The 21,583-nt window shown below is 50.8% G+C and overlaps 1 protein-coding gene and 1 pseudogene across 1 annotated transcript; one reads left to right on the top strand and one right to left on the bottom strand.

Moving 5' to 3' along the window:
* Window positions 1-21,583, top strand: part of LOC133895995 (receptor-like protein 19) — a 36,171-nt pseudogene that overhangs the window by 8,255 nt on the left and 6,333 nt on the right.
* LOC133894936 (protein DMP3-like) lies at window positions 6,262-7,161 on the bottom strand. Its single transcript, XM_062335133.1, has one exon. The coding sequence runs from the start codon at window positions 6,913-6,915 to the stop codon at window positions 6,277-6,279; it is 639 nt and encodes a 212-aa protein (XP_062191117.1). The 5' UTR covers window positions 6,916-7,161; the 3' UTR covers window positions 6,262-6,276.

The raw sequence follows: 21,583 nt of genomic DNA on the forward strand, positions 1-21,583 counted from the left end.
TGAACATGTCACACAACGCCTTCTTGGGAAAAATTCCAGCCCAACTTGGCAGCATAACTGATTTGGAGTCACTAGACCTATCCTGCAACCAACTCTCAGGGGAGATTCCACAAGAGCTAACTGATCTCACCTTTCTTGCCTCCCTGAACTTGTCAAACAACCGCTTGGTGGGAAAGATACCGCAATCGCGTCAGTTCTCTACATTCGATAGCAATTCATTTGACGGGAATGCAGGACTATGCGGACCGCCACTATCTAAATTACCTTGTGGCGCTTCGCCTTATACTCCAATTGTGCCAGACGTAGACAAGTCCTCTCATCATGTTGATGTGGTCTTGTTTCTCTTCATCGGGCTGGGCTTCGGTGTCGGATTTGCAGCTGCTATTGTGCTGAAATGGGATCGGATCGGAAGACGGTTTATTGCAACTGCAAGAGCTTTGCTAACTTGATCGCCGATGGGAAGGTGAGAGTCTGTTTCTGAATCCAAGCATTATGCTTTCCTGGAATCTAAGGTAGCAGTGATGAGGTACTCAGGTGTAGGGCGCTATACCTTCAAGATGTATTTATAAGCCTTTTGCATAGCCGTTACTTAAGTATTGTACTTATAGCAGGTTAATCTTCAGTTGTACATCAAGCGTGGAGTGCTTTCATGCATCTGGCATTACACAATATCTGTACTACTAGGCACAGGGGAGGTGCTCTTCGTTGGAGAATCTTTACAGTACACCATGATACTAAATGGTGAAGAGTATCATTATTATGATCTAACCGTTCATTTTAGTAGGTATTATTGTAATTATGTTGATACCCTTAGGGGTAATTACGTCATTGACTGATCGGACTTCGGACCTTCGCCACCCATCATCGATCAACTGACGGAGCGTGGAAACCCTAATAAATAAAATGAACAGAATAAGTGAAAGCTTATCTGAAAAATAAACTAACATTTTGACCTTCCCTAATTAAACATATAATTTACAAGTTTATCATAGTTGTTTTTTCCAATCCTACCCTTATGATACCCATGATACTCTTTAGTGATACCCATGATACTGATGGACGATAGAGTATCATTAGGCTAATCTAAACCATCGGATGAAAAAAATGGATGGCATGCACTCATTTAGGTGTACTGTAAAAGTCCTCCTTCGTTGTTGTGCGTCTGCTGTTCATTGTAAGCTACCATGTCAATGCTACTGTTAGTAGCATGGTATTGTTTGAATCCGCGTCCTGCTGTTTCTTTCGATGTGCTAGCGAGGATTTGATTTAATTCGATTTGCAGTGTGAAAGCCTCCCTTCCAATTTGGTTTCCAGAAAAGGATTAAGCGCTAACCTCCTATTTAATCCGTTCACTTAAACCCTCAAATTCTGAAGCGCGGAGCCGCTCCAGCCCGCGCTCGGCCCCTGTCGCCGCCGCTACCCCGAATAAGATACGCGAGCCTGTACCTGGACGTGTCCCCTGTTGGTGACGGGGTATCCGATGCCGTGCCGCCTGGTGGGGTGTTAGCATGCAACGACAGCTTATTCTCTGCAAAGACTCGCTCGTCACGCGCGCCGGACTCGCTCAACGCCAACGGAATCGCTCGCCGCGGCTCCGCACGCCCAGCGCCAACTACGCCGCATATAGCTCACGAATCCGTTAGCAAACTCTACGGCTGTACGTGTATAAATACAACCCTATATTGATGAATACAAGCAGCGGATCCAATCCTCTTCTACATGGTATCAGTGACCGAAAGATCTCCCATAACAATCCGTTCACCTCCGCTTCCGCTTCCATGGCCACCTCTCCGGCCCGCTCTCCTGCTGCCTCCGATTCCTCCCTCGACGGCGTCACGCTGCCTCCCGCTCCGGCCTCCGTCGTCCAAACCATTAACATCAGGTCGCACGTCCCGGTGACCCTCGACATCAACGACTCCAACTACAGCCAGTGGCGATGCTTCTTCGATTCCGTCCTCGGCAAGTTCGGCCTCACCGCACACGTCTCTTCGCCGCCCGCTCTGGATCAGCGTGACGCAGACTGGGTGATGACCGACCACGCAGTCGTCAACTGGATCTACACCACCATCTCAAAAAACGTCTTCGACATCATTTACCGGCCGCGCTCTTTCGCATTTGCCGTCTGGGACGCCGTCGAAAGTCTCTTCCGCGACAATGAGCTCCAACGCGCCGTCTACCTCGAAGCCGAATTCTGCACTCTCCAGCAGGGCGAGACGACCATAACCGACTATACTGCTCGACTAAAGACGCTCGCCGACAACCTGCGCGACGTCGGCCAGCCCGTCTCCGAGCCAAGCCAGGTGCTGAACTTGCTCCGCGGCCTCAATCCGAAGTACCGGCACGTGAAGCCTGTCATCACTGCCAAATTCCCGCCGCATACGTTTATGAGCGCCCGTTCCTACCTTCTCTTGGAGGAACTGTGCGCTCATCACGACGAAAAGATGGATGCTGGCCAGGCTCTCTACGCCGGCCACTGCTCGTCCTCCAACAATGCCGCTGGGGACACCGACGCCTCTCCGCGCTCAGGCGGCCTCAGGAACGGATCACGCACCAAAAAGCGCGGCCGCGGCCGCAACTCCGGCTCCAGCGCCAACGGCGGACTCGGCCGTTACAACAACACCGCCAACAACTCCGCCGGCCCCCCTAGGCACCCTAATGCCCCGGGGCTTCCTTGGGCCGCGGGCTACAACCCATGGACCGGCCTGGTTCAGGCCTGGCCAATGCCCTTCCGTGCGCCCGGCTCTGGTGTCTTAGGCCCTCGTCCGCCATTTCAACCCCAGCAGGCAATGGCAGCACAGCACCAACTCGCCCTCCCCGGCCCAGGCGCTTCGTCGTCTTCTTCCTGGGATCAGCAAGCGCTGCTGAGTGCGCTCAACTCCGTCGGCGTTCCGGCACAGGCCCCGCCAGCTCCAGCGACTGGTACATGGACACCGGCGCCTCCGCGCACATGTCGAACGCACCTGGTAACCTCATCTCACCCAAACCTCTTCCTTTTCCTACCACCATAACCGTCGGCAACGGTGCGCGGCTGCCTGTTTCTCATTCAGCCGCCACCTCAATTCCTACAAATTCTACCTCTATTCTTTTGAACAATGTTCTGGTTTCTCCTCCTCTTGTCAAGAATTTAATCTCAGTTCGCAAGCTCACACGTGACAACAATATTTCTATCGAATTTGACTCCCGTGGCTTCTCCATCAAGGATCTTCCAACTCAAACAGTGACGCTCCGCTGTGATAGCTCTGGAGAACTCTACCCTCTGCGCCTGCCTCCACAGCTCGCTCTCAGCGCGTCATCGGCAGTCGACCTATGGCACCACCGCCTTGGACATCCGGGTCATCATGCCCTGTCTCAGGTGTTAAGATCCTTCAATTTCGAATGTAATAAGACTAGTGCACACACTTGCCACTCCTGTCAGCTGGGAAAGCATGTGCGCTTGCCATTTCACTCTTCGGAGTCTCGAACATATTTTCCCTTTCAATTGATCCATGCCGACGTTTGGACATCACCAGCATTTAGCTTTTCTGGTTATAAATACTATCTCGTTTTGCTTGATGATTATACACACTATGTCTGGACTTTCCCGATTCGGCTGAAGTCCGAGGTACCTCATATCATTCGCTCTTTCCACGCATACGTGCGGACCCAATTCGGCCTCCCCCTCCTCGCGATGCAAACCGACAACAGCAAAGAGTTTGACTCCACGGCCCTGCGCCTCTTCTTCTCCACAAATGGCGTCGCGTTCCGGCTATCCTGCCCGTACACATCCCAGCAGAACGGCAAAGCCGAGCGAATCACTAAACGATTGTGTACGCACTCTTCTCATTCACAGTGCAGCTCCTACGGCATTCTGGGCAGAGGCGCTCTCCACCGCCACCTATTTGCTAAATCGCCGACCCTGTCAAACCAACGGCATCGTCACCCCGTACGAGCTCCTATTTGGCGAACCTCCCAACTACAGCCAGCTACGCGTCTTCGGCGCCTTGTGCTACCCCAACCTCACAGCAACACCACCACACAAACTCAGTGCACGCTCCACGGCATGCGTCTTCATCGGCTACCCAGCAGATCACCGCGGCTACCGATGCTACGACATCAACACTCGGCGTGTCATCACGTCACGTCATGTCACCTTCAACGAACAAGCTTTCCCGTTCCGGTCTTCGCCACCAAACTCTTCGTCGAATGCCTCAACCCCCCTGTTCGACGAAGACGTGCCAAGCATCCCACACCGTACCTCGAGTTCGACTCTCCCTTCCAGCCGCGCCACCCACACTGCAACTTCACCAAGCACACCCCCGCCACTCCAACTGCCTACGTCGGAACCGACTGATATTGTTTCGCCGCCACCATTGCCGCGTACCGAGACTCCACCAACGACCTCTACCACGCAGGCTTCACCACGAGCGCCGCTGCACCATATGGTGACCCGAGCGAAGGATGGCATCCACAAGCCTAATCCCAAGTACGCACTGACGGCAACCACTACCTCGGCATCATCTACCACAGCACCTTCACCAATCCCAGCGTCAGTGCGCTCGGCGCTGAGAGATCCCAATTGGCTCGCCGCCATGACGGCCGAATTCGACGCTCTACAGCGCAATCGTACGTGGACGCTGGTGGATCGACCTCCTGGCGCTCGCATCATCACCGGGAAGTGGGTGTTCAAGCACAAACTCAAGTCTGATGGGAACCTTGAACGATATAAGGCGCGCTGGGTTGTTCGCGGCTTCAACCAACGACCCGGCATCGACTTTGGCGAAACGTTCACTCCAGTCGTGAAACCGGCGACAATCCGCACCGTGCTCACCATCGTCGCCTCCAAGCGTTGGCCCGCCCACCAGCTGGATGTCTCCAACGCATTCCTCCATGGACACTTACAAGAACGTGTCTACTGCCAACAACCCACCGGATTCGTCAACAACCAACGCCCAGACGCGGTGTGCCTTCTGTCGCGCTCTCTCTACGGCCTACGCCAAGCACCGCGAGCCTGGTTCACGCGCTTCGTCGAATTCGTCAAGTCAATTGGGTTCGTGCAGGCACGATCGGATTCATCCCTATTCGTACTGCGCACCTCCACGGGCATGGCGTATCTCCTCCTTTACGTCGACGACATGGTACTTGCAGCTTCGACGACAAAATTGCTACAACTCATCATCTCCCAGCTCCAGTCCGTTTTCGCCGTAAAAGACATGGGGCCAGTTTCGTACTTCCTCGGCATCGACGTTCGACGAAACAACGACGGCTTCTTCCTTTCACAGGCTCAGTACGTCGCAGACCTCCTCGACCGAGCCGGTATGACTAACTGCAAGAGCGTACATACGCCAGCAGACACCAAGCCCAAACCATCTACGGCAGATGGCAAGCCGATCAGCGACGAGTCTTTCTACCGGAGCATGGCCGGCGCACTCCAGTACTTGACGGTCACCAGACCCGACATCGCGTACGCCGTCCAACAGCTCTGTCTACACATGCACTCGCCTCGCGATGTACACTCCACTATGCTTAAGCGAGTCCTTCGCTACATCAAAGGAACGCCCTCGATCGGAATCCACCTTCGCGCCATGACATCGCCGTCCATCACAGCATACTCAGATGCCGACTGGGCTGGCTGCCCAGATACGCGGCGATCCACTTCGGGCTTCTGCGTGTACCTCGGTGACACACTCATCTCCTGGTCGTCCAAAAGACAAACGACTGTCTCCCGTTCGAGCGCCGAAGCCGAATACCGTGGCGTGGCCAACACTGTCGCCGAGTGCTCCTGGCTTCGACAGCTCCTTGGCGAGCTACATTGCAACATCACCAAGGCAACAGTGGTGTTCTGCGACAACGTCTCTACAGTGTACATGAGTCGGAACCCAGTGCATCACAGGCGGACCAAGCACATCGAACTAGACATTCATTTTGTTCGAGAGAAAGTGGCGCTCGGCGAACTCCGTGTCCTGCATATGCCCAGCGAGCGCCAACTTGCGGACATTTTCACAAAGGGACTACCGACGTCAACCTTCATCGAATTCAGAAACAGTCTCTGCGCCGACAACAAGAACGCCGAGACTGCGGGGGGGTGTTAGCATGCAACGACAGCTGATTCTCTGCAAAGACTCGCTCGTCACGCGCGCCGGACTCGCTCAACGCCAACGGAATCGCTCGCTGCGGCTCCGCACGCCCAGCGCCAACTACGCCGCATATAGCTCACGAATCCGTTAGCAAACTCTACGGCTGTACGTGTATAAATACAACCCTATATTGATGAATACAAGCAGCGGATCCAATCCTCTTCTACATGGGGAATGCGACGAAGAGCAGACTGCAGAGCACGCCGACGCCGAGCGGCAGGATGTCGAGCACCTCCTCCGTCTCCCTGGCGGGCGCCGGGCAGAAGCAGCGCACGACGTTCTTGTCCCTGGCCGCCACGACCCCGAAGACGGCGACGGAGAGCGCGGCGTGCACGAAGTCGACGAGCGCGAGCCTGTACCTGGACGTGTCCCCGGGCGTCGGCGCGCCGGGCGGGTAGTCGAGGAGCCAGAGGCCCCTGGGCGTGGCGACGCCGTAGTAGACGCGGCCGTCGGGGCCTTTCATGGAGTCTGTGAAGGAGGCGAGGACGCAGGAGAGGGCGAGGACGGCGAGGAGGCCCCGGGTGAGGAGCGCGGTAGTGCCGTCGCAAGCACCGTGGTTGGTGAAGGTGGGCGCGAGGAGGTTGAAGGCGAGGAGCGTGCCCGTGGGCAGAAGGTTGGCCAGATTCGCCGTCGAGGTGAGCGCCTGGGATAACGTTGACGGCGGCGGCGGCGGCGAAGCCGATGCTGCAGCTCCTTGTTGTTGTTCTTGCTTTGGGGAGGGCTGCTGCTGCTCTTCTTGGAGCTGCGGTTGCTGAGCAGAGACCGGCCTCTGCCTGAGAGAGGAGGAGGAGGAAGATGCCATGATCTTGGTTGGCGATCGATCGGAAGTTGAAGCACAGATGAATTTGGGATCAAGATGAAGAAGAAATTAAATGTGCCGGAGAGGAGAATGCGTGGCTCCTGTGGATGTTTCTTTGCTTTGCTTGCATTTGTACTCAACAACCGAATCCGATGGATCGATGAGGATTCATTAAGGAAGGAAGGGGCAGGGGTTGTGGAATGCGTGAAGGAATGAACTGACTCAGCGATGACGACGTGCGGGAGACTCCTTCCATAGTTCCATTTCGGCCATGGCCACGCGGGAGGCGCCGAACGACCGATTCCTTCAACAACTGGTCTCTCTCTCTCTCTCTCTCTCTCTCTCTCTCTTCCCCAATCAAACCTGCCTGCAGGTGCTTTCACTCTCTTTCTTTCTTCCTTCTTTTTTTCTTTCTTTCAGGAAAAAAATGCAAAACGCAAGCGGTAAATCCTTGTCGGGTGAACGAAATGAACCATGACGACGACGAATCGTGTAAGTCAAAGTATAGCTCGACCAGTTCACAGAGGAGGCAGCAGTATGAATGGTGCGAAATTAATTAATGATACCTTGGTCAGCATGGTCAAGCTAGCCATTTTGATGGGATCCGTCTACTGAGGTGAGGACTCGTTTGTCGGGTGCCTGGGGCTCGATTTTGTAGCCGTCCTCCGCCATCCCACCCTTTCTCCAGTGGATCAACACCAACAGCTACGTGTTTTCTTCTTTCTCTAGTCAAGCTTCATCTTTTCTTCCTCAACCTCCCTCTCTCTTTATCGTGGCAGGTAGGGTCTTACCGGAACGCCGGCCTTTGGCTCCCAACATCATCATCACCCTCTCCTCACTCTACTCACTGATTGTCCTCTACCACCCCACCCGAAGACGCTCTCACTGCTCCACTCTCAAACCACCACCATCACCACAGGCTTCCCTCTAAGCTTGTCGAACTCTGAGCCTCCATCCCGAACCTTAATGTTGCTGGAGCTTCATCGAAGTTGGATAATAAGCCTCTGAGCACAAATGGTGACACAAATCAGGTTGCAAAAAAAAAAAAGAACGAGTGTTGCATGGAGGAGAAACAATAGGGTGGGATTTAGGTTTTCCATTTTGATGAGGGAAGAAAAAACTAGACATCAATGAGCCCATCACTTTTGTAGTCAATCAAATCAATTGGTGGCTATGATTGGGCTGACCTCTCAACATGATCATGGGCCCGAGAATCGCACAGACTAGAAGTAATTTGTCAGGCCTGCTTGATTTTATATTTTTACATTTTTTTAACTGAAAATTTATAAAAATATATGTCCATTTTTAAAAATCGAATGTATATACTCTTATCGTCAATTGAAAGAGTTACAAGTCTACGTGCCAGAACCTGTCGTCCGTTCTATGTGGCAAAACCGACATGTCTATGTGACGTGTTAGAAACCTATCGTAGGTTGAAAGGCACCTATCAGTCTTTTATCGGGCAACAAGAGTATAGATTTACAATTTTTTAAAACAAGTACATATATTTGTATATTTTAAAAATAAAAAATATAGAAATAAAAAACTCCCTGAAACGACGCCTAGCACATCAGGCATATATGTAAATGTACGTACATAATTGCATATGGAATCGCGTATCTTATCCGTGTCAGTTTTAGAATTTAACTATCTAGGACCTAAAGCCTAGGCTCTGATACCAACTGTAACACCCCGGGGAACAAAACAAGCCCAAAAGGTCACTTAGGCCAACCAACAAAATCTGCTGAAAGCTAAGGGAAAATTTCGGCAGCACCTCCCCTGAAAGTGGAGGTATAACAGGCAACAACAAACCAGACAGAACAGATATAGAATATCACATTAGCAAAATAAAGATCCTAGCAAACGAGGTACAAGCCTCGACCATACAACTGAACCACCAACAAACTCACTATGTACATTACAGGGCAAAAGACAAAATCTAACAGGACATCAAGTTTAGCCCAAGAGAGAAGGTGAACGCGCAGGCGACATGTAGCTACCCATCCCGCAAGCGATTGACACCTCAAAAGGAACCTGGAAAGAAAGCACGGGTGAGATTCGAAAATCTCAGCAAGTGAAAGGTACTTTAACAAAAAGCTATCTAGCCACAGTTGAATGTGCTAACAATTCTAAATAGAAACTAGTAATGAAACAGACCGCCAACACTAGGAGAAACAATTATGACTAAGCAAGTCCAACGATAACATTAATCATTCTAACCTTCGGTTGGTATAAGCCTTCGGAGCCGCATATATATATCTATATACAAGCTAACTAAAGGAAATAAGATTTGATGCGAATAACTCATGGAATTTCATAAGAAGACATAACCATGCACATGACATGCTCTCCTCACCCTTACCCCTCCTCGGGTAACGTAAGGGTGTGCACCGTACCCCTCCTCGGGTGACATACAGTGCTGTACCGGTACGGTCGCGACCAGAAGATGACGACCAACTTCCAATGCATGAGATGTATATGTATGACGGGCTTCAAGCATAACTAACATAACTCCCGGGATATGCTTCAGATTTCAAAAAAAAACATTGCATAAAACAATAATGAACAACTGCAGAATGGCATATCGTGCTTACTGCACTTCATAAATCAATCATCGAGTAAATTTCTGGAAACGTAAACAACATAGTAACCAACTCATAATCAATTATTCAGATTAGATGAATGCATTGTAATTAAAGAATGTAGGCGACCCAAAAAGAGGTTAAAGCGTAGCCATTCGCTACAATCACTTGCCTTTACCGACGATGAAGCCGGGCACTAGTCGTGACGTGAGGTCGCACCACCTGAACAAACACACCATTAGTACAACGACGCCACAACGACGAAGTAGAAGAGGACACACGCTAATACGCCAAAACCCAGCGTTCGACAAGCGAAGGTTTCAAAGACATTTACCAAGTAGCTTGCTAGAGGCCGAGTAAGACCCCCCCCCCTCTAGCTCACACAAAGAGCGAAGAATAAGCCACAACATACGGCTAACCCTTGCCGGACACCGACTCCAAATAGCCAAAAGGACCTAAACCAATTACCCAAAAAGGATAACGCCCACGCCATCGGTACGCCTATAACGCGAACCACAGCTTCCATTACACATACACACTCGCGACCAATACCGGTTAGGCCTCAAATTTAAAATGACACGCTACTAACTAACTGGGCCAACAATACACTTAACCGACAACGCAGACGACTAAACTCAATCACCTACAAGCATCTAAGGACGACGGAGGAGTCACCTTTGGAGCGGAACCGCTAGCCGGCGAGGAAAAAAAAACAGCGAACTCGCGGACGGCCTCCTCCTCCTTTCTTCTTCTTTTCTTCTCTCTCTCTCTCTCTCTCTCTCTCTCTCTCTCTCTTTTCCTTCTTCCTTCTCTGGCTGATCGGCCAGCCGGCCCTCTCCCTGCCACTTCCTCCCCACCACACCCCCTCCTGTTCCCCCCCCCACCCTCCACACCACCGCCCGACCGCACTCCGGCCAGCAGCCGAGGGCTGGGCATGGCGGCGGCGGGAGGCTGGGCGCGACGGCGACGGCGGGAGGCGGGGGCGCGGCGTCGGCCGGGGGCGGTGGCAGCCGAGGACGGCAGTGGCCGGAGGCGTCGGCGGCCGGAGGCGGCGGACGGAGGTGGCGACGGCAGCTGCCCAGGAGCGAAGGCGATGAGTGCGGGTGGGATCGGGTGGGAGCCGATCCCACCGAACCTTATCCCCTTTTTTTATTTTTATTTTTTGTTTTAACCAACGATCTAAATTTATTGGGCTCACCACGAATTCACTAAGCGCCCAAATGCAACGGTAGATAGCAAAACGGATTCGTCTTGACGAGATCTACGCAACCACGGTCTTCGATCGTCCAACCGAGCAACGGTTTAGAAAGTCACATCATTATTATTATTATCGGGTATTACATTCTTCCCTCCTTAAAAGGATTCATCCCCGAATCTACCCGCTCCGATTCTACGATAAGAGAGGGCAACAAAACATAAACGATGATAAGCAACAATACTCACCAGCTTCGAAGAGCTCGGGATACTTCTTTCGTACTTGATCCTCAAGTTCGCATGTTGCCTCACGTTCAGTCTGATTTGACCAAAGGACCTTCACATACTTGATGGTCCTCCTCCGCATGACTCGCTCAGATGAGTCCAAGATGCACACCGAATGACACTCCACGTGAGATCCTATTCCACCGTGATGGACTCCAAATCGATCTTATGCCCAGGGTCGCGGAGATATTTTCGTAGCATAGAAACATGGAACACATTATGCACTCCCCTCATCGAGTCCGGCAACTCCAGACGATAGGCCAAACTACCAACACGAGTCACAACCGGAAATGGACCAATGTACCGCGGGCTGAGCTTCCCGGTGGTACCAAAGCGATCAATGCCCCTGGTCGGTGATACCCTGAGAAGTACGAGATCTCCAACAGCAAACTCCAGATCACGACGCCTAATATCAGCATAGCTCTTCTGTCGACTCTGCGCGGCCAACAGATTCTGGCGAATCTCCTGCACCTTTTCTGAGGTCTGCTGAACAAAGTCTGGACCAAGCAAAGATTTCTCGCCCACCGCATTCCAACAAAGAGGAGAAACACACTTTCGACCACATAAAGCCTCGAAAGGAGCCATCTTGATACTTGCTTGAAAGCTGTTGTTATAAGCAAACTCAACTAAAGCTAGATGGTCCTCCCAACTGCCCTTCCAAGACAAAACGCAGGTACGCAACATATCCTCTAGTGTCTGGATTGTCCGCTCTGACTGACCGTCCGTCTGAGGATGGAAAGCTGTGCTAAGAGTGAGCTTCGTGCCCAAAGCGCTCTGCAAGCTCTGCCAAAAGTGAGATACAAACTTGGAGTCCCGATCCGAAACAATTGACTTCGGCACTCCATGCAATCTAACCACTTCCCTAATATAAAAGGGAGCCAAATCCTGCGCAGAGTTAGTCGTCTTCATGGGAATAAAGTGAGCGGACTTAGTAAGCCTGTCCACGACAACCCATATAGCATCTTGACCACGAGGAGAGCGAGGCAAGCCAATCACAAAGTCCATCGCGACACACTCCCATTTCCACTCGGGAACTGGTAAAGGCTGCAACAAACCGGTAGGCCGCTTATGCTCAGCCTTCACCTGCTGGCACACACCACAAGAAGCAACATACTTAGCAATGTCAACCCTCATACGCTTCCACCAAAAGAGCTGCCTCAGATCATGGTACATCTTAGTCTCACCCGGATGCACAGAGTATGGCGTACGGTGAGCCTCATGAAGGATATCTGCCTTCACCTCGGACTTCTGGGGCACACAAAGATGGCCTCTGAAATGAACTACACCATCCTCGTCTAAACTGAATTCACGGGACCGGCCCTCGGAGATCCTCTTCTTTACATTAGAAAGGAGCCGATCATGCTGCTGAGCCTCATGAACACGCTCGGGTATGGCAGTCTGAATGATCATTTGTGTCTCCTCTTGCGCAACACCGGCAAAATAGAAAGATATATGCATCCGCTCAAACTCTGAGATCAAAGACATCATCGTACTAGGGACACCTGTCCTGCTTAAAGCATCAGCTACCACATTAGCCTTGCCTGGATGGTACTGAATCGCCAGATCATAGTCCTTTATCAACTCTAGCCATCTACGTTGCCTCAAATTCAGCTCTCTCTGAGTGAAGATGTACTTGAGACTCTTATGATCGGTAAAGATGTCGCATGACTCCCCGTAAAGGTAGTGCCTCCAAGTTTTCAATGCAAAGACAACCGCAGCTAATTCAAGATCATGAGTGGGATAATTCTGCTGATGAGACTTCAACTGCCTGGAAGCATAAGCGATGACACGGCCCTCCTGCATCAGCACACAACCCAAACCAATCCGGGAAGCATCTGTGTACACGGTGTAGCGCTTGCCACTCACGGGCAAAGAAAGAATAGGCACATTAACCAACTTATTCTTTAACATCTGGAAGCATGCCTCACACTCATCAGTCCAAGTAAAAGGAACCCCCTTCTGAGTGAGCCTGGTCATTGACTTAGCAATGATGGAGAAATCTTGCACGAAACGCCGATAATAGCCTGCAAGCCCAAGGAAACTTCTGACCTCAGTCACACTGATCGGCCTCCGCCATTTGACCACTGATGCAACATTCTTTGGGTCAACGGTGATACCATTCTCATTGATAACATGCCCAAGGAAACCCACTTCGGATAACCAAAAGGCACACTTCTTGAGTTTTGCATAAAACTGGTTCTTCCGAAGAGTATCCAATACCAAGCCAAGATGCACAGCGTGCTCCTCCTTAGTCTTCGAATAGACAAGGATATCATCGATGAAAACCACCACGAAGACATCAAGGTACTCATGAAACATCCTGTTCATTGCCTCCATAAAAGCAGCAGGAGCATTCGTTAGTCCAAAGGACATAACTACAAACTCGAAATGTCCATACCTCATGCTGAAAGTCGTCTTCTCAATATCCTCCTCTCTGATCCGCAATTGATGGTAACCCGACTGCAGATCAATTTTCGAGAATACCTTAGCACCTTTCAACTGATCAAAGAGAACATCAATGCGAGGCATAGGATATTTGTTCTTAATGGTGACTTGATTAAGCGCCCAATAGTCCACACAAAGCCTCTTGGTGCCATCCTTCTTTTCCACAAATAAGATAGGAGCAGCCCAAGGAGATGTGCTCGGCCTAACAAAGCCCTTAGCCAGGAGCTCATCCAGCTGCTTCTTCAACTCCACTTCCTCAACTGGAGCCATCCGGTACGGGGTCTTATAGATCGGCCTCGTACTAGGGACTAGCTCAATGCGACACATTGCTTCCCGCTCAGGTGGCAATCCTGGAAGTTCACTAGGAAAAATATCAGGATACTGACAAACAACTGGGATATTCTCCAAGTGCACCTCTGCTTCTACACCATCAACCAACGACCAAAGAATCCCAGATTTCAACATCTTACGATCTGGAAACATTCGGCACAGGAACGAGAGAGTGTGCTGGATAGCACTCCCCTGAAAGATCACCTCTTGTCCAGACAGCGTCTGCAAGGTGATGGTCTTCCATGAACAATCGATCACTACCCGGTACTGAGATAGCCAGTCCATGCCAAGAATGACATCGAATGGTTCCAAGGGAATCACCACCAGATTCACGACGAACTCCTCATCAGCTAAAAATACAAGACAGCCTGGACAGACCTTGCAACTAGAGATAAGGCCATGCGGTGAGTTAACCACCACGGCCTGATCAATTTCCTGCACAGGAAGACCAGCACGACCAGCAAAACCCACATAGACAAACGAGAAACTAGCGCCAAAGTCGAACAAAGCACTAGCATCAACAGAATCAACTGAAATGATACATGTCACCACGTCACCGCGGTCCACACCCCCAACTACGGGCGCAGCGTAGACCCCAGGAGCAGCCTGTGACGAAGAAGTCCCTGCACCCGAGCGTGTCGGTGAGGAACCCCACTGCGGTGGCACCGGGCCCGGCGATGGGAAAAACTGGGGAACCCAGTAAACCCCGTGTGGAGGTGTAGGGGCAGACGACGGAGCTGAAGAAGGCGCCGGTAGATACTACGGGGTAGGAGGCGCAGCTAGCATCTGGACCGAGCCCCCAGAGTGATGCCCTCCAGCTGAGGACGATGCAGGCTCCCAACGCAACTTGGAGTTGGGGTTCTTCCTACACACCACGTCCTTGTGGTTCTCCAGACCACACAAAGAGCACCTCCCACGCCAAGTGCACTCGCCGCGATGATGCGGATCACCACAACGGAAGCAGACCATGCCCATGCCAGGCTTGGCAAAGGGGCGGGTCTGAGGCACACTCCCTCCTGGAGCACGCGACGGCCCAGAGCTGCAACGGTAGGGCTGGTAACGATGGCCTTTCCCCCTCCTCTGCATAGGGCCACTAGAATGCCCCCCTCTCTCCGTAGGGCCTTTGTACTGGTCTCCACTGGAAGTCTTACGGAGATCGTCAGTGTAGCTAAACTGCAACTCTACACCAAGTGCCTGCTCCACCATCAAACAAAAGTCAGTGATGGGGAAGGCACCAAGTGTGTGGTGAATGGCAGGGCGAAGCCCCTGCCGGAAGCATCGAGCCTTCTCCGCCTCATCGTCTGCCACATGGGGCATAAACCGAACAATCTGGTTGTAGCCAACCTCATACTCTGTCACTGACCTCCTGTCCTGAGTGAACTGTTCCAACTTGATATGCATCTTGTCGAGGAAAGCGGCAGGGTAAAACCGTCTCTCGTACTGGCGAGCAAACTCCTCCCAATAAGGACTGCCTAATACCACAGACCTGGAAGCCAACCCACTATCCCACCAAATCTGAGCCTCTCCCTTCAGCAGCTGAGTCACAAAACGCACACTGTCCTGCATCCCCACCTCAAAAGCCTCAACTTGCTTCACCATAAAGGCCAACCAATCCGCTGCCTGGATTGGACTGCCAGACCCATCGAAGCTGTCGAGCTTCAACCCGACCCAGTCTCGCAGCATCATCCCACTGCCATGTCTAGCGGCAGCAGTCCTGGGTGCCATAGCGGTGCAACCAGCGCCCGCAGCCTGACCCTGGCCCTGCCCAAGCGTCCTCATCACCACCTCCTGCATCTCTCTAATGGCAGCAACCAGGTCAACCTGACCTACTCCTCTGGCACGGACGACTCAGCCACCGACCGCGCATCGCCACCCTCTGGCGCCATAGTGCGACCACGTCCTCCCCACCCTCCATTACCAGATCGACGACCACGAACCTTTGGCGGCATCTACAAACCACAACCAAAAGCTCAGCATTCAACAACAACACTTAAGGAACAAATCAACATACAGTCGTATATAAACAGGCGCATGCGATGAAAATATAACCAAACCCATCCTACAGGTGCACGTGTGTTAGTTTTAGAATTTAACTACCTAGGACCTAAAGCCTAGGCTCTGATACCAACTGTAACACCCCGGGGACCAAAACAAGCCCGGAAGGTCACTTAGGCCAACCAACAAAATCTGCCGAAAGCTAAGGGAAAATTTCGGCAGCACCTCCCCTGAAAGTGGAGGTATAACAGGCAACAACAAACCAGACAGAACAGATATAGAATATCACATTAGCAAAATAAAGATCCTAGCAAACGAGGTACAAGCCTCGACCATACAATTGAACCACCAACAAACTCACTATGTACATTACAGGGCAAAAGACAAAATCTAACAGGACATCAAGTTTAGCCCAAGAGAGAAGGTGAATGCGCAGGCGACGTGTAGCTACCCATCCCGCAAGCGATTGACACCTCAAAAGGAACCTGGAAAGAAAGCACGGGTGAGATTCGAAAATCTCAGCAAGTGAAAGGTACTTTAACAAAAAGCTATCTAGCCACAGTTGAATGTGCTAACAATTCTAAATAGAAACTAGTAATGAAACAGACCGCCAACACTAGGAGAAACAATTATGACTAAGCAAGTCCAACGATAACATTAATCATTCTAACCTTCGGTTGGTATAAGCCTTCGGAGCCGCATATATATATATCTATATACAAGCTAACTAAAGGAAATAAGATTTGATGCGAATAACTCATGGAATTTCATAAGAAGACATAACCATGCACATGACATGCTCTCCTCACCCTTACCCCTCCTCGGGTAACGTAAGGGTGTGCACCGTACCCCTCCTCGGGTGACATACGGTGTTGTACCGGTACGATCGCAGCCAGAAGACGACGACCAACTTCCAATGCATGAGATGTATATGTATGACGGGCTTCAAGCATAACTAACATAACTCCCGGAATATGCTTGAGACTTCAAAAAAAACATTGCATAAAACAATAATGAACAACTGCAGAATGGCATATCGTGCTTACTGCACTTCATAAATCAATCATCGAGTAAATTTCTGGAAACGTAAACAACATAGTAACCAGCTCATAATCAATTATTCAGATTAGATGAATGCATTGTAATTAAAGAATGTAGGCGACCCAATAAGAGGTTAAAGCGTAGCCATTCGCTACAATCACTTGCCTTTACCGACGATGAAGCCGGGCACTAGTCGTGACGTGAGGTCGCACCACCTGAACAAACACACCATTAGTACAACGACGCCACAACAAAGTAGAAGAGGACACACGCTAATACGCCAAAACCCAGCGTTCGACAAGCGAAGGTTTCAAAGACATTTACCAACTAGCTTGCTAGAGGCCGAGTAAGACCCCCCCCCCTCTAGCTCAGACAAAGAGCGAAGAATAAGCTACAACGTACGGCTAACCCTTGCCAGACACCGACTCCAAGTAGCCAAAAGGACCTAAACCAATTACCCAAAAAGGATAACGCCCACACCATCGGTACGCCTATAACGCGAACCACAGCTTCCATTACACATACACACTCGCGACCCAATACCGGTTAGGCCTCAAATTTAAAATGACACGCTACTAACTAACTGGGCCAACAATACACTTAATCGACAATGCAGACGACTAAACTCAATCACCTACAAGCATCTAAGGACGACGGAGGAGTCATCTTTGGAGCGGAACCGCTAGCTGGCGAGGAAAAAAAACAGCGAACTCGCGGACGGCCTCCTCCTCCTTTCTTCTTCTTTTCTTCTCTCTCTCTCTCTCTCTCTCTCTCTTTTCCTTCTTCCATCTCTGGCTGACCGGCCAGCCGGCCCTCTCCCTGCCACTTCCTCCCCACCACACCCCCTCCTATTTCCCCCCTCCCTCCACACCACCGCCCGGCCGCACTCCGACCAGTAGCCAAGGGCTAGGCACGGTGGCAGCGGGAGGCTGGGCTCGGCGGTGACGGCGGGAGGCGGGGGCGCGGCGGCGACGACGGGAGGCTGGGGCGCGGCGGCGACGACGGGAGGTGGGGGCGCGGTGTCGGCCGGGGGCGGCCGCAGCCGAGGATGGCAGCGGCCGGAGCCATCGGCGGTCGGAGGCGGCGACGGCAGCTGCCCAGGAGCGAAGGCGATGAGTGCGAGTGGGATCAGGTGGGAGCCGATCTCACCGAACCTTATCCCCTTTTTTATTTTTATTTTTTTTGTTTTAACCAACGGTCTAAATTTATTGGGCTCACCACGAATTCACTAAGCGCCCAAACGCAACGGTAGATAGCAAAACGGATTCGTCTTGACGAGATCTGTGCAACCATGGTCTCCGATCGTCCAACCGAGCAACGGTTTAGAAAGTCACATCATTATTATTATTATTGGGTATTACAGCTGCCCATGTCTCCCTAGGTGTGCCCGACGATGAATCCTCCGGCAGCATCGACGCTGTCCTTCACGACTTCGCCAGCCCCACCACCATGTCACCTTCCGGGTTGCTTCTTCCAGCCTCTTCTTCCACCTCGCCGCGAGGCAGACAGTTCCATGTGGATTCCACTACACACATTGTGAACAGTACCAATGATATTGTTCATCAGGAGTTGACCGGCTTCCCCAACCTTCACGTGCCAAGCGCCAACGACATCTTCTCTGACACGCATGGCGCCGTCTCATCTTCTGTAGAATCTACGGAGAATGTGACTGGAGACTTCCTTTCCACAGCCCACAACGTTTAGGAGGAACACACGGCCGCTACACAGGATTTTGCGGTGTCTGTGGTTTCTGGAGTCCCTCACCGAGGCTTATGGCACTTCAACAGCCGTAGACACTCGTTCGCCATCCACAACTGACCTGGACTTCATGTTCAGGGCAAGAGGCCCCAGGGCGTTTGATGCCACTGAACAGCCGCCGATCTACAAGTCCTTCGGTGGGAAACCTTTGAGCTCGACACCAAACGACAATACATCGACGTTGATCTGACGATGGCTTTCGTACCCAATGGCGTGGATCAGCCGCCTGATCCGACCTCCTCCACCCCAAGTGGTCGGGTCAATTCTTGAGTTGTCCCCTATATCTCTTCGACAGTGACCACTTACCTCTACGCCCTCAGGTTCACCGTCCCATACGTCGTCATTCGCATCCTTCTACAATGGCTATGTCCGGTACCCCTCCCCGACTACCTTGCCTTCAATGGCAAGAGAAGGATCTAAGGTCACAACTGTCTCCATGTTCCACGACACCACCACTTCAACTTTAACAATGGCGCCTACCTGCTTGCCTCGTTTACATGGGAACCATGAAGATCATATGTCGCATGCATGATCTTCAATTTTCCTGCCCAGCATGCGATGGACTACTAGTGCATGACAGATATCAACATCCAGAAGGAACACATTAATTTTGTCTTGCAGGAATCTTCTAATGGGCACGACAAGGATGCACGTGGATACAAGGGAGTACTACACTGCAATCATCTTCAAGGGATTCTACGACATCTCCAAGGACATCGTCACTATAATCCATGTCTTCTCTGAGCTCATCGCCAAGTATCTCTTCTTCGTCAACATCAATGGCACAACAATGATATACAGACTCCTTCGACTCAAGGCCACCGTCATCATCAACACAAGGCGAATGGAGTTCTTCATCAACCATCTCCAGCACTGCCTCGTCATGCCAGAAAGCCGCATGGAAGCAAAACTTGTTCTTCAACATGGGGCTTCCTCGTACTTCAACCATGACCCCCACCTTGCAGCATGCGGAACTCTCCCCAATTAGCAGCTCGAGGATGAACTACAAGTGAAGGGGGGGGGGAGATGTCGTGGGTCATGGTCCAATCCATGGCCCATTAGAACCGGCCGACCCAAAAGCTCGCTCACGAATACCGAGTACTACATGTACTATAGCAATTGCCGGGTCCATGCCATTTCTTTGCTATTAAGTTGATTAGGATTTTTCATTCCTTTTCAAATTGTAATAGATTACTTAGGAGCTAAGTTAGTATATCTCTATATAAAGATAGACAAACTATCAATAAAGAGATAAACAAGAATTAGAAATGAAACCCTTCTTCTTGCCATCCAGACGTTTAGAGCCTGACCGACCCTCGCCTTCTCTCTCACGCCGCCGCCCACTATAGCCACTGGCGACCTCCATGGTCGTCATCCCCCTCCTCTCTTCCCTCCAATAAATAACCACCATTACAGACATCGAGGTCTTGGATCCCTAAGCCGCCTTGGTTTTACTCTGTACTGGTTAGCCTTATCATTGGTCAAAACCGCAACCTGGTTGTTCCAAAGTCGGAACGGTTGATTAACTAAATGTTGAAATGTCAGGATGTTGGCTGTGTTATGCTCTGAATGTTGTAAGTTAAGATGTTCCCTCAATTGTTAGGTGCTGTGGACAAAATTGACTGGATCTTAATTAGTTGGAACTTTTGAGATTATTGTCATCTGTTTGTTATTTATCCTGCATCAGTGAAGCCTCTGCCTGCCTGATTTCTGGTCTTGGCATCCTCATGTCATCAAAATGAAATGCCATCCTCATGTCTACAGGAAATTAGAGTGTGCTGCTCTTTTTTCGCGGATTATTGCTTTGCACCATTAGGCAGGAAATTCATAGTCGTAACCATAACCATATCGTAAAAATAAACAAATCAAATAAAACCTTGTCTGATCTTTGGAAGGCGGTTGAGTATCAGAGGTGAATAATTTTGCTACAGAACATTCTAAACGAGCGGTGCCATGCCCTCCCGGTCACTGTTGGGCTACGGGCCAGCGCCCGGCATCCTCCCCGTCCACATCGCCCGCCACACCACCACTCCTCATCTGGTCTCGGCTGGTCGGTTCTTGGCATCGTCGTGGAGCCGCTCGTGGTGATGGAGGAGGAGTTAGTCCGGCCACACCATGGAGCCTTTGCCTAACACAAAGTTTATCAGGAAAATAACACCACAACTAGCTATTACATCGAACATCCACTATGTGAAAAAAACTTAAAAAGTGATAAGTCATAATCGTCATAGGCACCCTGAACGCATCACTGATGACTAGTTATAAGTGATGGGTAAAAATCCGTCACCAATAAAATCATTGTTGACGGGATAAAACTTAACCTGTTACTTATTAAGGTTATAAGTGTGTGACCCGTCACTTATGACTGATTTACGTTTTTCGTGTTTTTTATAGAAAAAATCAAAAAAAAATTCACCCGAACCATACCAACACATGCCTATCACCACTGACCACAAGTCACTTCTATTTTTTCAGCACTATTTTCAGTCTTTGCGTCAAGCGGGAATCGAACCCGCCACTTCCAGTTTTCCCTTTAATTATGAGTATTACAATGGTATGCCCACTTCGAATGATCTGTGGGAACCCAATTTTGATACCCTAGTGGCAAACCTCAGCAATCTAAGAGAGTTCTACCTTGACGGAGTGGATTTGTCTCTTAGTGGAGAAGAGTGGTGCATATCTCTTGCTACATCTGTTCCTCGTCTTCACGTACTTAGCTTGGCCTCTTGGAAGCCTATGTGCATGTGCCATATGTGCATGTGCCTCTTTGGAAGGCTGTCAGCTCATACTTCTGCTGGACTATGGCTTCCATCGGCTGTGCGTTACTACTCTACCTTGCACATCTCCACATACTACTCTTGGATTCAGGAGTCGCAGCCATTGACGAAAGGTCAATCAAAGATTCAGGAGTCGCAGTTAGCTAGGTACAGCCCCTGGCATACGCTGATACTGCCAACCTGCCTGCCAATTCCAATTGACTAGAAACCTTTTTGCCTACCAATTCCAACTTGCATGATCGACGTGTTTTCATCGTTTGGGCT

The sequence above is a fragment of the Phragmites australis genome, chromosome 16 (assembly GCF_958298935.1).
Source record: "Phragmites australis chromosome 16, lpPhrAust1.1, whole genome shotgun sequence".
Classification (NCBI taxonomy): Eukaryota; Viridiplantae; Streptophyta; class Magnoliopsida; order Poales; family Poaceae; genus Phragmites; species Phragmites australis.

Excerpts from the sequence above, each read along its gene's own strand:
- LOC133894936 (XM_062335133.1), bottom strand. The coding sequence starts at position 6,915 with ATGGCATCTTCCTCCTCCTCCTCTCTCAGGCAGAGGCCGGTCTCTGCT.